This window comes from Microtus ochrogaster (genome assembly GCF_000317375.1).
Source record: "Microtus ochrogaster isolate Prairie Vole_2 chromosome 14 unlocalized genomic scaffold, MicOch1.0 chr14_random_1, whole genome shotgun sequence".
Lineage (NCBI taxonomy): Eukaryota > Metazoa > Chordata > Mammalia > Rodentia > Cricetidae > Microtus > Microtus ochrogaster.
This window is the reverse complement of record NW_004949096.1, coordinates 25,184,268-25,202,509: the sequence shown is the minus strand read 5'-3', so window position 1 is coordinate 25,202,509 and position 18,242 is coordinate 25,184,268. Positions and strand designations below refer to the sequence as shown.

At 39.1% G+C, this 18,242-nt stretch overlaps 1 protein-coding gene across 1 annotated transcript in view; it reads right to left on the bottom strand.

Moving 5' to 3' along the window:
• The window catches only part of Ryr3 (ryanodine receptor 3), a 571,876-nt gene that overhangs the window by 375,743 nt on the left and 177,891 nt on the right, over positions 1-18,242 (bottom strand). The window contains exon 2 of the mRNA XM_026787730.1: positions 11,000-11,119. Coding sequence (XP_026643531.1) covers positions 11,000-11,119 — 120 coding nt within the window. The remainder of the gene's footprint in view (positions 1-10,999; positions 11,120-18,242) is intronic.

Here is an 18,242-nt window from a genome sequence, read left to right as displayed (position 1 = left end):
TGTGAGAGAGAGAGAGAGAGAGAGAGAGAGAGAGAGAGAGAGAGAGAGAGCACTGAATGAGAGATGAGAAAAATCAGACAAACATCAGAAAGAGTTATTAAACTAAGATTCAAAGGCCTTAAATAGTTATTATAAGAGTAAATTGGGAATGGCAAGTGAATGACAAATCTCAGGAGAACATGCAGCACTTTAAAATAACATTTTAAAATGAGGGGTAGAGTGATAGATCAGCAATGAGGAGCACTGACAGGGCTTCCAAAGGACTTGAGTTTGATTTCCAGCACCACTCACAAAGTGGCTCACAACCATATGTAACTCCAGTTACAGGGGATCTGATGCCTTCTTCTGGCCTTGCAGGGAAAAAAAACCCAGACATAAAATAAAGTAAATATCAAAAATTTTCATTTAAAATAAAATTATCTAAAAGAAAAATTTTTACTTAAAGGCATAATATTTACAATGAGAAGACAACTAAGAAACATAAAATAAGCCAATAGGAAATATTCAGACTAAACCATAAGTTAAAATAGGTAAAGGATTAGCAGATGGACAGTGAGTGTGAAACAAAAAAATACAACAACCTGACTTGTAAGTCATTGATTTCAGAATGAGAGGGTATGAATATCAGATGAAGTATTCAAAGCCAAAATGCTCCCCCAATTCCAAAGCCGATGAAATAAAACAACAGAGAGAACCATGAAATTCAGAAACATCGAGTAGGATAAATACAGTGATAAATAAATTTTTCAAATTGCTAAAGGAAAAAAAAAACAAAGATAGATAGTGAAATCTTGTAGAGAACAAGAGTTATTAGACATAAGAATGGTATTAAAAACGACAGCAAACTTCTCATCAGGAGCAGCAGAGAACAGAGGACCATGAACGATCATCTATAAAGCACTGGAAGAAAATAAAGTGAAGCCAGGACTTTATATCCTCAGAAAAAAGCCCTTAAAAGTAAGGACAAAATGAAGAGCTTTTCTGTGGAACACAATGTGGGCGACTTTGTTTTCAGCCAACTGCAGCACGAGAAATACAGAATTCCTTCAAACTCAAGGAAAAATGTTGCCAAATAGAAGTCTAGACACAGAGAAAAGGATGAAAAGCACTGAAAATGTAATTATGCTGATATAAAGACTTTCTCTCTTTTGTTGCTTCTTGAAAAGACAACTGTCTATAATAAGAATATAGGATATGACATCTTATCACATATGGAAATAACATAACTAGCAACAGCTCAAAGGACTTTTTTCAGAGACTTTTTGACAGAAGGGAGACTATGACTAACTAAGAATTTATATTTTAGTTCTTAAAGGAACTACTCAAAACCTATACATAAAGATGTAGAACTAACAAGGTATCATACACCTGCAATCTTAACACTCTGATACAGGAAGAACTGTAGCTCTGCTTATTACAGTTAATGTAAATGGATTGACATGCTCTTAAAACAAGAGATTTTTTTAAATGACAAGCAAGACTGTTTATAAGGATACATTTTAAATACTATCATATAAAGACAGAAGCATAATGGAAACAAAGTAAGGGAAAATGAAAAATGCTAATTGTAAGAACAAAAATGCTTTTTAACTATATTGATTTCAATCAAAGTACTAAATGACCAAGGATAAATATGAGTATTTGGTAAGAAAATTTACCAATAAACTTGCAAAAATTCCATATATATATGAACTCTAATGGCTATAATAAAAGAGATAGAACTTCTGAAAGGAGACAAAAATCACTAATTGAGGTTTTCACAGTGCTTTGCAGTAATTTAAGAACAAGATGATCAAATTCAGTTTTGATATGCCATTATTTAAACAAAGGGTGAGTCAACTTGGCATTCATAGGACACTTTGTCCAAGAGCTTCAGAATACAGTTGGGTAAGTGCCCCTGGGAGAGTCACCAAAACAGACAATGTATTGAACTAAAGTGAGTCCTAATAAAATGCAAAGATTGAACATCTACATAATAAGTTTTCTGAGTACATTGGGATGAGGAAACAGTATCAATTAAAACCCACACCCCACCAATTCATTTTGCTCTTTAAAAATGTCTTCTCTTTGAAATTCTGGTAGAATTCTGTGCTGAAATCATCTGGTCTTAAGATATTTTTGCTTGTTTGTTTGGGAGACTTGTAATGACTGTTTCTATTTCCTTCGGAATTATAGGTCTATTTAAATTATCTGGTCTCGATTTAATTTTGGTAAGTGGTTTCTCTCTAGAAAACTGTCCATTTCTTTTATACTTTCCAGTTTTGTGGAGTACAGGATTTGAAGAATGCCCTAATGATTCTCTGCATTTCCTCAGTGTCTGTTGTTATTTCTCCTTTTTCATTTCTGCTTTTGGTAAATTGAATATTCTCTCTCTGGCTTTTGGGTTGTTTGGATAATGGGTTGTCTATCCTGTTGATTTTGTTAAAGAACCAACTCTTGGAGTACCAATACTCCTCAGATTGTTTCACATAATAGGAAATAAGGAACATGAGCAAATTCTTTTTATGAGGCTACAGTTACCCTGGTACACAACCACACAAAGATGCAACAAAGAAAGATAATTACAGACCAATCTCCTTCATAAATATTAATGAAAAATACTCAGTAAAATACTAGCAAACCAAATCCAAGAACACATAAAAAAATCATTCACCATGATCAAGTAGGCTTCATTTCAGAGATACAGAAATAGTTCAACATACAAAAATTTGTCAATGTAATTCACCATATAAACAAATTGAGAAGAAAAAATCCACATGATCATCTCAGTGAATGTTGAAAACACCTTTGACAAAATCTAACACCCCTTTATGATAAAGGTCTTGGAGAGATCAGGGATACAAGGAATATACCAAAACATAATAAAAGCATTATATAACAATACCAAAAAAATGGAAAGACTCCCATGATCTTGGATAGGTAGGATTAACACAGTAAAAATGGTAATCTTACTAAAAGTAATCTACAGATTTAATGCAATCTGCATCAAAATCCCAATACAATTCTTCACAGATCTTGAAAGAACAATACCTACATTCATATGGGAAAAACAAAAACCCAGGATAGCCAAAACAATTCTGTACAATAAAGGAATTTTCAGAGGTATCACCATCCCTGACTTCAAGCTCTACTATAGAGCTATAATAATAAAAATAGTTTTGTATTAGCATAAAAACAGACACATGGATTAACGGAATTGAATCAAAGACCCTAACATAAATCTACACACCTATTAACACCTGATTTTTGACAAAGAAGTAAAAAATATACAATAGACTAAAAGAAAGCATCTTCAACAAATGGTGCTGGCATAACTGGATTGCAACATAGAAAAGAATGCAAATAGATCCATATCTATTGCCCTGCACAATACTCAAGTTCAAGTGGATCAAAGACCTCAACATAAACCCAGTTACACTGAATCTGACAGAAGAGAAAGTGGGAAGTATCCCTGAACACATTGGCGCAGAAGACAACTTCCTGAATATAACATTAGTAGCACAGACACTAAAATAGAAATTAGTACCTCCTGAAACTGAAATTCTTCTATAAGGCAAAGGACACTGTCAATAAGACAAATCAGCAGCCTACAGTATAGGAAAAGATCTTCTCTAACCTCTCATCTGAGAGATGGGTTGATCTCCAAAATACACAGAGAACTCAAGAAGCTAGACATCAAAATACCAAATAATTCTATTTTTAAATAAAGTGGTACAGATTTGAATAGAGAATTCTCAGCAAAAAGAATCTCAAATAGCCATAATACACTTAAAGAATTGTTCAACATCCTTAGCTATCAGGGACATTCAAATCAAAATGACACTGAGATACCATCATATACCTGTCAGAATGGCTAAGTTAAAAAACACTAATGAAGTCTGTATCTGTATATTTCGCTATTTAGAGAGCCTATATGAAACAAATATGATGATATTTGTCTTTTTATAAGATATTTTTTATTAATTTTTATTGAGCTCTATATTTGTCTTTTTAAAGCACTTAACATAATCTCTTTTTTCCTAGAGATGTCACAGCTTCAACTTTCCTCATCGAAGGATAAAATACTATTGTGTATATGTACCATATTTTCTTTATTCACCCAACAGCTGATAGACATCGGAACTAGTTCCATTTCTTTGTGATCTCACAGAGTACAGCAATACACATGGAAGTCCAATTATCTCTATGGTGAAACTTAATTGTGCTGTGTATATATGTACAGAATGGTGTATCTGAGTCATATGACAGCTGTATTCTTCCTAATTTTAGGAACCTCTACACTGACTTTGTACCAACAGTACATAAAGGTCCCTTCCCATGAGACACTTACAGCTAAAAATTTAGGAGGCAGGAGCAGAAAGAAGTGGTCATTTGCCCCAGCCCAAGAGCTAGTAAGCAGTGAACTAGAATTGCCAGCCGAGATCATTTGGCTCTAGAACTAGGTTCACTTACCAGTGTAGAAGTTCCTTCCGTTTGTGTGTTGCTTTCATTGGTTAATGAATAAAGAAACTGCCTTGGCCTAGTTGATAGGGCAGAACTTAGGTAGGCGGGGTTTTTGTGTTGCTTTCATTGGTTAATGAATAAAGAAACTGCCTTGGCCTAGTTGATAAGGTGGAACTTAGGTAGGCAGAGAAAACAGAACTGAATGCTGGAAGGAAGAAGGGCAGAGTCAGGGAAGCCATGGATCCTCCGACTGAGATGGATGCTGGTTAGAATCTCTGGTAAGCCACTGCCACGTGGCAATACACAGATTAATGGAGATGGGTTAAACTAATACGTAAGAGCTAACCAATAAGAAGTTAGAGCTAATGACCAAGCAGTGTTTTAATTAATACAGTTTCTGTGTGGTTATTTCAGGTGTAAGCTAGCCGGGCATCTGGGACAAACAAGGGGCCCTCTCCTTATAACAGCTTACGATGATGCTTGGTGAAATCCTTGCTTTCTGAGCTCATAGACTGGTGGAAAACAGAACAAGTAGACTAGATAACTCAGTGTGGTAGATGTTTGGAACTCCCCTCACTCATATACGCATGCACATCTCACCATGTCTATGTCTGTATCCTAATACAGAGACACCTAATATTTTCCTCATTTCCCTTTATAGGCTTCACTTGAAGAAAATCCACCACCATTTCATTTGCACTGAAAAAGTTATCAATAAAAAATTTTAACATTGTTTCATGTGCTTTTCTACAGTCTTTGCACATTAACAGGTCCTTCTTTATTGAGCGAACATACATGTTTCTAACTTTGGAATGCCAGAAATTCATAGGGCAGATGTAGAATGGCTTAGGGGGGGTATGAAGGTGTGCCCAGGTGTTCTTGACATCTGTCTATGATGAGCAGTGATGCAGGTTCTTCTTTATTTTTAGGTAACTTGGATCTTGATACTCTTTATTTTTTAATACTATAGAAATTAGACAATGATTTAAATTTAGAAATTTAGGATGAATAATCTTTAGGAAGTCACTGAACTCCATTTAAATTCATATACTTGCTTTTCTTTGGTGGAACAATGATTTGCAGAGTTGTAAAGATTAAGCAGTTGACATCACTTCGGTAAGGGGGATCATTTCCACACAGGATGTCTGATTACTATTAGAAAAAATCGAAATCTCCACTCATGAGGTGCTTAAGATTACATGACAAGGGAGTTTTATGAAAATACATATACTCATTTAATGTTTCATAAACTCTTAGGGCCACTGAGAATATTGCAGAAACATAAGTAATAATTCAAAGACAGTATACAGCTTCAGGCTGTACCTCTGACTACAATTTTTTCATAATTTATTTCTTAGCAGTAAATAGAAAAATATTTCAAAGCTAATGATTAATAAAATAACAGAAAACAACGTTAACTTTGGCTGAGCATTGTATCTTAGTTTGCATCATCTACATAATAATCTCTGCCCAACAGCTTGGTTTTTGGGTCTTGAGAGTATATACAACTTTCCAGGAATGACTGCATTCTTTTCTGTTTTGTTCTGTTCCATTCCATTCTGTTTTATTTTTACCTCCATAAACAAGAAGTAAAAACAATACCAATAATCAAAATTATCAACATTTTTTATTTAAAAATTAGATGCTAATGGTAAGTTTTCATTTAAATTTACTGTAGTGAGTCAGGTAATGAGTGAGTACTCGTCTACCAAGCAAGTGGAAGCTCTCTTTTATATATCAAAAGCCCAAGTTATCAAGAGACATGCTACTGAATTCTGAGAGTTCATTGTTAAATTACTTCAATACCACTAATTTTAGTTTTCTAACCAAAAAATCAGTAAAATAAAGGTTCCCACATTTGGAACAAAGGTTCTCTTTTTGATAGTATTTTATAAAGTTTGTACGATCTTGGAGCAGGTTGCTGGAGAGGTATTAAAAGAATTAAGAGTCTAGACAAATCTGAAAAGAGGATAGTATTTGTATAATTGTTGCCAGTGAATTGCTGTGGGGAATCTATTCTCATTCATTTGACCCCGAGGTAACCTCTAGTTATGTTCCTGCGGCAATCTGATAAAACTGGTGTGCCAGGGGAACTCCTTTTATGGAAGTGATCCCAATGGACAGACTGCATCTGGACTGTGAAGATGATCAAGATCATATGGGAGGCCCCATCTTTGTAATTTCTCTTCTTATTTGTAGGGACTCTTGCTAGCGATGCCCATTGTGTGTGTGGAGTTGCTACAAGATCTATCGGCTCCTTTGATGAACCAGGCTTTAAATCACTGTAGCTCTCTCCTGCCATGGATCTCTTCTCTTGCATCCTGAACAGTAACCCAGGGTGAGTTATGCTATCCCTTGACCTGCATTGCTACAAGGGTATCTACAGAAGAGTAGTGACTGAAACTTCCAAGATGGCAGGATGCAATTCTGGTCCTATGTCCTTCTGAGAAAAAGAGTCAAAGTGTCTTATAAGATTGAATGTTAAGCAGTATCAAAGATTAGTCCTCAAGAGCCCTATGGAACCAATCTGATACAATATGACATGAAGGATTAGAAAAAAAAAGTCACTAAAATCCTAGTGCCAAAGAAAGCAAAACTTTACCTTAAAATCACAGTAAATAAAACATTTGGTATTATTGAGAAAATAAAAAACAAACATTTCTTTTTCTTTTTTCCTGGTTTCTGCTTATGGTTCTGAGTCATCCCTACAAGCAAGTTCCCTTTAATTCCTGGGCCTGTGCTTATTTGAAAGGGCAGCTAAGTGGCTATGCTCCTATCTGTCAAAACCAGCAGATTTGGAGCCCATCACAGCAATGGCACGCGGGCATCAGCCACGAAAGCTCTCCTGGATGTTAGGTGAGTCTCACATCTGTATCATGTGCTGAGGGTCTCACTTTTGTTCCTTCTCTTCCTATGCTCCCATAAGTTCTCTCGTTTTTCAGAACTCACACACGGAGACTATCTTTGAATAGCCTATCTCAGTTCTCGCTCTGAAGTGTTTCTTTCCCCTGGAGTTCATCTCAGTTTTATCCCTCTGAGTGTCAACTGGCTCAAAATATCCTGGGCTAGCAATCCTCAAGGGCCCTGGCTGACTCGTAGGTGGCAGAGGAGAATTGTGTTTGATATCTGCTCTTCATTCTCAGTGCCATTTTGGGGAGCACAGCCTCTCACCTCGCTGCATGACCTACATTATCTTCCAAGAACTTTAAAAGAGCAGAAGTGTTTGGGAAATGAGGTGGTGGGGATAAGAGGGCCAATTGAGTGAAAAGAAGAGGGAGAGGTGGACAGAAAGGTGTACATAGTCATATTTGATTTCAGGACAGAATGAAGTTCCTAGAAAATGGGGTCATCTCTCAGGTTGCTCTCCAGAATGGTGATAGGAAATTCTGAATGTCCACTCTACCTTTTCCATGAACTTGCCCTGTTTCTTCCCACCCAGAAAAACTCAGTGAATATTTCCCTCATATTCCCTCATGCTACATACATAAGACACACAATGATAGTGGAAATGTCACTGTAACAAGTGAGGTGTCCTCGCAGGAAAACAGTTCCTAGTCATTATTCATACCCCCAGATACTGTGAATTCTGAGCCCGAATAATTATTCTAGGAAGCTAAACCAATAAAACCACATATATGATTTAAAGGAATCTGTGAAGATTACTTGACATTTGATAAGAGGTTGAACTATTAAAGACAAATACATAAAGCATGCACATTGAGTACAGATGAGCATATGACAGGGACAAGCTGGAGAAGAGTTTTGACAGGAGAGATATGCATAATATGCTGTATCTTGATGATTTTTCAGTCATTATCTCAAATATAGAACGAAATCAAGATAAGAATAATCATTTATTCACATGGGAGCTAGGGAGGGTGTTTTCTTACCTCCAACTGCATTAATGAGTGATCTCGACAGTTTTCTATTCGGAGGATACAAGCATTCTTAGGTCACAAAGTGTGGTTTTCCCCACTTATCTGACTTAGGTTTGACTATTTTAAATACCATCACATGTACAGAACCAGAGAATTATGAAAATTCATAATTAAGTCAAGTTTAGTCTAAGGCTTTAACTGATTTTATAAATCCAGCGGCTAATCCACAATCTTTCTTTCTGCCACACAAAATCAGGCTGTGTGCTTCCAAAAGGGGCAACAGTGCTGAAGTGAAATGTACCCTAACCCTCATGTTTAACCCTTGGTCCAGAGCTGATCCTAGTGGAGCTCTTTGGGGAGGTGGAAGAGCCTTTAGAAGGTGGAGCCGTGCTAGATAAAGGACATTGCTGAGGCCAGCTTTGGGGAGTCACAGCTTTGCCTTTGCTTTGTGTTTATGACTGAAGAGATGACCTCTCAGCTTCCTGCTCCTGCTGCCACACCAGCTTTTGCTGCATGCATCCCCACCATAACAGGTTCTCCCCCCTCTGGAGCCTTAAGCCAACAAACCCTTCCACAATTGCTTACTGTCCTGGTATTTGTTATAGCAACAGAAAAGAAACTAATATAAATGCTATTCTTGGCATTGTTTTCAGCTCTAGCTACTGTTCGATGAGTTAAGTACTTCGTGTTTTGTGAATATTGTTGCTCTTGAATTTCTGTGGTTCCTCTGAATTTTGGTTATTCTCATGTTATAGGTTAAGACACTTACTTTCAATTAATCATCTTATTGAATATGAAGTCATAATAACAATGACTGTGTTACTATAGTAGACAGGGTAAGAATGAGGTCCTGAACAAGTAGTAAACCATTTCAACCTGAGACCATCTTACAAGGTAAATGACAGTGAAACTCCTAGTAAACTGATGAGAAAACTCAACTCAGAGAGATCAGATTGGATTGACTAGTGAGTGGTGGAGACAGGATTCAAACTCTATATCCCAATCACAGCCTGTTTGCAGAACCATTGTCACATGCTCCACTGTGGAAGAATTGCTCCATCACTCATCAACACTCTTGGTACCACACCACATTGCATCCGATTTAGAAGAAGGAAAATAAAATGCAAAGTTGAGTGATTGGTCTGTGATCACGTGACAAGCTAATGATAGACAATTATTACCTTGCCTTCTATTCTGATAATCTTCACATTATTTACAACTAGTGGGAATAAAAAAAATCTCTTACAACATAAGCAAATGTGAGAAAGTCTCAAGGAAATCGAGTTGAAGAACTTTGAAAAGACGAAAATCCCCTTTACCTCTTTTCTCTACCATTTATCTCAATAGGACTCTGCCCTGTAGATGCTGGCCAATGTCTGTCCTCAGAAAACAGCAACTGACATGTGGAGCTGGCAGAGCACTGATGTGAACAAGGAGCTCTGAGAGATAGATCCGTTAATCCTGTGTCCCCGGTCTTCCAGAATTTGGCCAAATCTAAACTGTGCCTGTGTTGCGTATGTCCCTGTGAAAAGTGGCAAGCTGGTAGGTGGGCAATCCATTTTTTAAAATTAAAAATAGGTCCTGTAAGAAAAACTGACCTTAGGAGATATAATAACAGGTTGCGTGTTGGCTAGCTCAGAGTATAGTCATTAAATCAAAATATTTTTTACTTTTATTTTTGTGTGTTGAGGCAAGGGACTCATGAATGCCATCAGAGGACGATTTGCAGGAACCAGTTCTGTCCTTCCCACCATATGAGTCCTGGGAACTGAACTCGGGTTGTCAGATCTAATGGCAGGAACCTTTACTCCCTGACCCATTTAATCAAGTAGCGTGGTCATTTTCTAGCTGGAATGAACATCTGTAGTCAGTTAACTTTAAGTAAAGGTCATTGGCTATGCCTTGCTCACTGCCCCTGAGGCTTCCCAGAGAAAAGCCTCTGCTGCTACAGCCTGGAGGCTCACCCAGAGTCCCATGGACTGTGAACGATTTCTTCAAGCTAATCTCTAACTCCTCACCCACCCATCTGAGCTCCTCGCTTTATTGTTCTGGAGAACTCTGACCATACAGGTTTTGACAAGACTGAAACGTGCTTTCAAAATCCTGAGCATACTGGGACATGTTGCGGGGAAAGCTCAGCTCAATAGACATGAGATTACATGTCTCCATGCAGGCAAGGTATCAGAGCAAATGGCCCTCACTACTGTTGGATCACAGCAGGCAGCTGCAACAATCTCAATCCAATCAAAACTGTGCTAACTGTAAACCACAGGCTCAAACAGCCGAGAGTCCCTGTAGCTATATAATGACAGCTCAGAGTACTGAACATGGACCCAGATTTCTAAAAATTAACAATGTCCAAGACAGCAACCTAGAAGTACCAAGAGATCCCCAACCCAGGCAGCGCTGGCAGCTCCAGGCTTCTCTGGTATTCTAGAGAACTCTGACAGATAAACACACCTCCCCTCTCTTATTTTTTATCAGCTCTGGGATCTGATGTCAGCGCTTCCTGGGCTGATGGAGGCATATTTTAAATCTGCCTATTTTAAATTTACCCTTGGAAAAACAAGTGCATCATCTCAAATTTCTCCTTTGTCACCCTCTCCAAGAAATGCTTATCCTAGATGATTACATGGGAAGCCAGCAGGAGAAGGTATGGGACAGGCCCTTGATCTCACCTTGGCTTCTGAGGTGGGTTCCAAGAAGCACAGGCGATTCCCAAGGCCCTCAGCTGCCAGGCAGAACTTCCGCTGCTCCTTGTGGATGTTTGCTATGCACTGGAGTACCACTTCATCCTCCTGCCAAGAGAAGACACAGAGAGTGTGAGGGGTGGGGCAGCCTCATACCCACCTAGAATACATCATCCCATTCCTGTGTAACATTTACACATAATTAGTTAAAGTGCATGCTTAAGTTTGGATCTATTCCCCCAAGATATGATATGTTAAATCATATGTTAAAAAAAATAATTGAAATCCAAAACACTTCTGGTACTAAGCATGTTGATTAGATAAAAGATACTTAACCTGATCATGGAATAGACACACATACACAATAGGAGATATAATAACACATATATACATACACCCCCCATATATCATGCACTTCACTTCTGGCATGTATGATCTATATGAAGATAAAACTTCACAATCTGAGTGAATTTACAAATAAGTCAAAGACATCTTTTCAAAAGTGAAGGGCACAGTTAGGATGTTGCTGAAGGGAACAGAAAATACAGAAGCAATCAGAGTGGACAAGATGAGTGGAGAGAAAGTTCATGTTGGGTTGAGGAAGAGGTAGCATGTATGGTTAATAGGGAGTGAATAAATGAAGTTCACATGCTGAAGAAGAGAAATTAAAGATGGCAAAGGACACAGAAAGTAAATTTTATACAGAAAATGAATTTTGTAGGAAAAGAAGGTTGGCAGAGTCTGGAGATCCAAACAGGAAAGAGGAATTGAAATCCAAGCAGAAAAATGTGTCTGGATTCTCCAGCAGGACTTCCCCATATATAGGATTCACCAAAGCAACCCTCCTGAAATTCCAGAGATTAATATGGCACTGTTCTTGCCAATGGTTGTGCAATGGATGCATACCTCCATTGACAATAATATAACATTTCATGTAGAACTCTCCCTCTGGTTGAAACATTTTCCTTTCCCATCTTTCATCTCTGCTCTTCCATCTGGCAGTTACAGTCTCTCTCCCATATATTTCTCTTGACTTTGGATTTCCAACGTCAGAAAGATTTTTAGCTGTAGCCAAACTAGAACCCAGTAGAAAGTAGTGGTGTGGGAGGCCCTCTTGTCTATGTGTTGCTTTTATTGGCTAATGAATAAAGAAACTGGCTTGGCCTGATAGGGTAGAACAGAGCTATGCAGGAAAGACTAAACTGAATGCTGGGAGAAAGGAGGAGGAGTCAGAGAGAAGCCACGGAACCTCCGCTGAAGACAGACATGCAGAGACACCGACCTCGTGGTGATGCACAGATTAATGGAGGTGGGTTAAATTAAGATGTAAGAGTTAGCCAATAAGCAGCTAGAGCTAATGGGCCAAGGAGTGATTTAATTAATACAGTTTCTGTGTTATTTCGATTCTGGGTGGCTGGGATGAACAAGCAGCCCCCTCCAACAGAGTAGAGCATCCATTTTGCCATTAGCTCCTTTATCTTTCCCTCAAGTCTCCTAGGTCTCAGTTTCTCTTAGAGAGCTGGAAAGACACATTAGATCAAGGTGAACTTTTTTACTCTGAGTCCAATTGAGAAAAGAAGTCTTCCCCTGAGGAATGTGAACATGGTCACTAGTAGCAGATGTCTATAGATGGTAACCTGAGATAGGTGAGGGGCTACAGGGCAGTGTGAATAGGCACAAGCTGGAGGGGAATGCGGAGGAGACTCGGAAATGTAAAGAGAGTTACATTGCATCACTGAAATGTTACTGTCTATTATCAAATTGAGTCTGTCATCAATTTATGACACCGAACAGTGAAGTCAGACTTTATGATCTTCATTTTTACTGAGTGGAAAGAAAAACACTTCAGAATATCACTGCTATTTAAATATGGGCTCAGTGAATTCTCTAGAGAGAATAAAAATTTCCCCCAGGTGGCTTTTCCCTCTAGACTGTATATAAGCCAGAAGTGGTGTGATCTTTCTGAAGGACACTGGCCGCAGGGTAACAGACTCAATTGTCAAAATGACTAAGAGGTTACTTGCTTTGGGAAGAAGGGGTCATAGAAGTTAAATGCTCTGTAATATAGGAGATGGTCTTCCAACTGCCTAATGCTTTCATGAAAAATGCTAATTACAGCCTGCACTGAAAACATAGTTAACTATCTCCTATCTACACACATTTCACTGGTATAAAACAAACAACCCCCAAATAGGTATTTGAAAAAAGTAGGAAAGTGGTTATAGAGCAGATTTTCCATAAGCAGTAAAATTAGGCAAATCTACTCTTTTAATCTTGGTCTTCAGGGGCTTCTTAACAATGCCCAATTTTTCATTCCTTTCCACTCTAATGTATATAAATCCCTGTAATTTGACCTTGTTCTGGCTGCCTTAGGGTCTCTTGGTCCTCAGAAATTTTCCTCCTACATACATGCACACACACTCTTATAACACAGGATGCGAAGAAAGTAAATGGATTAAACAAATCCAACCTGAATAACCATTTGGTTAAACACCCAGTTGCTGAAAAAGCAGTCTTACACCAAACCATGCCCAGGCAGGCAGTGTGGGTGACTTGCAGATGCGTGTGGGACTTCCAGCCCCCGTCATACTTCACTCCTTTCCCTTCTGTTTAGAGCCATATGCTCAGCGCTGACCTGGCTGTAGACAGCAGCTGGCGCGGCTGCCTGGACCTGCTTTTGAAACTCCACGCAGCAGCCATTATCTGCAAAGACTTTGCACAGGCAGACATCTGGAGGCATCAAGTTCTCGGTGCTCAAACTTTTGCACCAAATTCCATTTTGAGTAATGGTATGAGCCATTTCTTTTACTAATAAAATACAGATCAGAAATCTCTCCGGTCTCCAGCCTTTCCTAATTTATCCAGTTCCTGCACTAGTCTGTACTCTTCCCTCCACTAACTTGTCTCTCTTTCATTGTTGTGTTGTTCTTCCTTGCATCCAAATACCATCCAGGGATATCATTTATAAAGAAATCCCCCTACTTGGAGACTGCACACTTTTGCACATCTTGCTTCTAGCACCCAAGAAGGTTGTATTCTTCTCACACACCCGGATGCCAACTTCAGACCATTGCGCTCCTACTCACGTGCAAAGTCTTTTCCACTTGGGGGACATGACTGCCACCTTCTAAAGCATCTTTGGCAAGCTGCCAGCATCCTCGTCACTTCTCTAATCGTTTATCTGGCTTTTAAGGACAATCAGAAAGCCCAGCAAAGTTATTTGCATGAGTTCAGCATGCAGTTATTGACTCCCTTCCAATGACAAAGCATTCTGCTAGGCTACTCTGAAGATACAAAGTTTTACGAGGCAAGATCCATTAATGCTGCAATAATGGAACTGAGGGTGAAAGGTCAGCATGTGGGATTTTCCTGCTTCACTTTAGCTGTCATCCCAAGTCACTTTAAAGTTTACGTGCATAATGAGTCTGAAGTGACACGGGGACCTAATTATTTCTACCACGCTTTAGTCAGACACTATCATAAACTTTTCTGGCCACAGTTGAGAATGATCCACTTCTCAAATCCAAAACTAGAGAATTCCATTCTGAGAACCCAATCTTCTCTCCCTTTGTTGGTTTGTTTTGTGTTTACTTTCTCATTTTCTTCCTTCCAAGTCTTGCTCAACTTGATCAAGACTGTAAGTTTCTAGAAAACACCCCCAGCCAGTTATTTCATCTACCTCAGGAAAGAGAATTTTTTATAGAAAAATAACTCAGATTATGTGTCAGTATAAATTTATAGGATTTCATAGTAACGTATTTTCAACTTTGATTTCCCTGGAACAAAACTATAAATTTTCCCTCTTTGAATGAGGGGTAGGAATCAAAACAGATACCATTCAGGCAAGAACAAATAACCACACCTATTATTTCCAAGAAAAAAAAAACAAAGGAAAGAGGAACAAGTGCTTTTGGGGTCATCAGCAATGGTTGAGTCAGACAATAAGAACTTTATCACCCACACTCTGTCCTTATGTGTGAGAGCTGTGACTCATATGTCCGCCGGACACAGAATCTTTAGGACCGTGAGAATGGTCCCTGTCTTCTCTCAAACAAGTCCAACTCTGGCTCTTTTAGTTCCCACATGTGAGCTTCCCCTCTCCCTCATTCCAACTGCCTTGTCTTCCAGACAAATCAAGCCCAGATGGTCTTTAAGATATTATTGTCAAATGCTATCCATTCTCATATTTTACTCTATTCTGGATATTCTGCCCTTCTTCCATGAATTTTTCATCTCTACATCCTCTTGCCTCTTCTCTAAAGAAGAGGGTTGCACACAGAGTGGAGCCCGTTATCATCTTCCTTTGAATTTCTCAACCACCCCCAAGCTTTCAGTTTTACTCCTCAGGATGTGCTATGTGACTTACATCTTCACCGTGTGGAGCATCTTTGTCACAACCGCTCATACTCCAGGGACTATTGTAGAAGAGGGGTCATAAAAATTGTAAGAGCTAGTGCTTTGGGAGGGCCAGAGAAAGACAGTCTCTTCATGACCTGATACGATTTCAGTACAGATGAACTCACAGAAGCTGTAGCTGCCTGAACAAGAACCATACAAATTCAACCCACTCAACATCCCAGTATGGAATAGAAAGAGGTTCATGAGCCCCTATCCTTAACTGAGGAGTTATGGACAGTTGGTGGGTGACTTCTGGGGTACGGGAGTCAGTTTTCTATAAGGGTGTGGCCCATAGTCAGTTAATCATAGTCCAGTAGATGACCCTACACTCAGGAATATAAGAGGAAACACAAATTTGTCTCAGTGGGTTTTTTAAAAAATAAGGATAACCAAGTGAGTGAATCTGGGGGAAGGGGGGCTGAAGATGTTAAAAATACACTGTATTCTCACAGAATGAATAAAAGTATTTTTTAAAAGAGGAACATGTAGCTCATGGGTAACTCTCAGTTTAATCCTAAGTAGCAAAGAGAAAATGACAAAAGGGACCGCAAAAGTCAATGTTATCAATTATATAGTTTATAATAGAGACTATTCACTACGAGATGATAGTTCCATCCTTACGAGGCATTTGTTAGTATGTTTCGTATTTGATAAACAGGTCAATAACAGAGAGGTAAAATGAGTTGCCTAGTGCTACACATCTTGTAAATAGCAGACTCAAAGTTTAAAAGAGTCACCTTAGTGTGATGCCAGACTGGATCTTGGCCACCAGAGACTGACCTTAGCAATACATCTGAGTTCATGCTTGTCTGTCTCTAAGTATCACAATGATGGAACTGATAAAAATATAAAGATTTCAGTCTTTTAATACAGCCAAACAATGGTCAATAAAATCAGAGTACATGTGCCAGAGAGCTCAAAGCCAATAAAAAAAGGCCCTATGTCCAATGATTACAGCTCTGGAAACAGTGACCATCAGCCTCAAACCTTCATTAAAGGTAAACATGATGAACATCCAGGGTGTATTATATGTCAGCATCCCTTCACACTAGGAAGCTCACATGCACCGGCTATTCTTGTCACGCTCAGCTGGCGGTAGTGTTGAGTGACTGTCCCTGAACAAGGACAATCTCTAGAGTTCACATCATCACTGGTCTTCTCTGACAAAGTAATCATCTCTCCAAAAAGACTCAGAACTTGAAAATGATGGGGCTTAGCTGTTTTATCTCCACAGCTTCTCTCTTGCCTCCCAGCTTGAAGCTCAAGGGTGGAGACAATAGAGTGTCACATTTGCCATCTAGGGGCTGATGGCAGGCACTTAGGTTATCTTTCCCTCTGTGTCACTGGGAAAGAATGTTCTGGGATGAAACAAAATGGCTGGCAGCCCTCTTTCAGGTAGCTCATCAGATGGCTGTTGACAGCCCTATAGTTAGATGTGTGCATGGCCAGGACCGAGAGGCTTGTGAGCAGTGACACATGAGGCGGAACATGGGCCAGCAGATCTCATGATTCACATCTAAGGGCAGCTAACACCGCAAAGACAAATTCATGACATTGATTGCCTTGGAAGGGAAGGTGTGCCCTCCCCACTTTTCTTGAACATCGATCCCTGTTTTACAGAACTGATGATATTACTGCTACCGGTTAAGTTCATGCACAGACATGTGTGAAATCATTCAGAGCTTTGCCAACAGTATCTCTTAAATGAGAACTAAGTGGCACTTTTAGAATTAGACATCCATGGGTTATCCTACAGGGACTAATGGGCAGGTTCTTCTGTGTTCTATTTGCCTCATTTCATTCTAATATCTTTGGCAAAGAAAAACTCATATGCCTGGGAATTCATAGTGCCTAACAGGGTACCTGGCACTACACAGAAAAGCACAAACATTGTAAAGTCAATAAGAAAACTGTGTGTTCTGGAATAACTGGCCATATATATGCCATATTTTATGCATAATTTTGCTGAATAAAGATCCCTCTTAAAAGTTTTAAGATACTGTTTTCTCCCATAGTAGACTGATGAGACTTTCAGTTTTTCTTAAGACCTCTTTACAAGTTATGAAACAGACATTGTAGATTGGAGAGGGATAACCAGTTCAGTGTTCCACTCTCCAAGGCTAAGAGACAGCATTTACAATACTCCCAGTGGCAGCATTGGAGAGTTTGCCATTGCTCTGTCTGTTTTGGTTTTGGTTTCAGTACCCCTTTGGTATTGATTTAATGTTTTAGAATCTGTTCAAAGTTGGGGATGACTACCCATCTCTGACTCCTTACTACTCCTGGACTGCTGTAAACTACAATAAAAATGCAAATTTCGGGCGACAGCAGACAACATTGATGTAGTTTCTCTCTTTAATACTTTGCTCATATGGCGTAGGCAACACCCATTATTTCTTCCTTCTATCCAAGGGCTGCTCCTTCTAGTCTCTTTAATAAGCTTCTCAATATTCTCTTCTCCAATTCTAAAGTAGGGCTTCAAAAACTCGTCCTAGAAGTGCTTTTCTTTCTATGAAGTCTCCTTCTTGGTAATATTATAATCCGTTGAGTCCATATAATGATACAAGTAACATTATGTATGTTTTCAGGGCTGAATGCCACTGAACAGCCATTGGTGTGTTCTTCCTTGGGGAGGACCACCTCTCCTGCTCCCATCTTTAACCAGTTTCTTGTAGTTCTTTGTGTAAGGTTGAGACCTTGGGAGCCTTTTCTCATCTAGGTTGGTGTGTTTGTTGCTATTCTCTTTACGTTTTTCTTATTGTGACTCTTCTCTGTTGAAATAGGAGCGGCGGGGCTGCGTCCCCAGCACCCTGCCGCCCGCATGGCTAGCTTA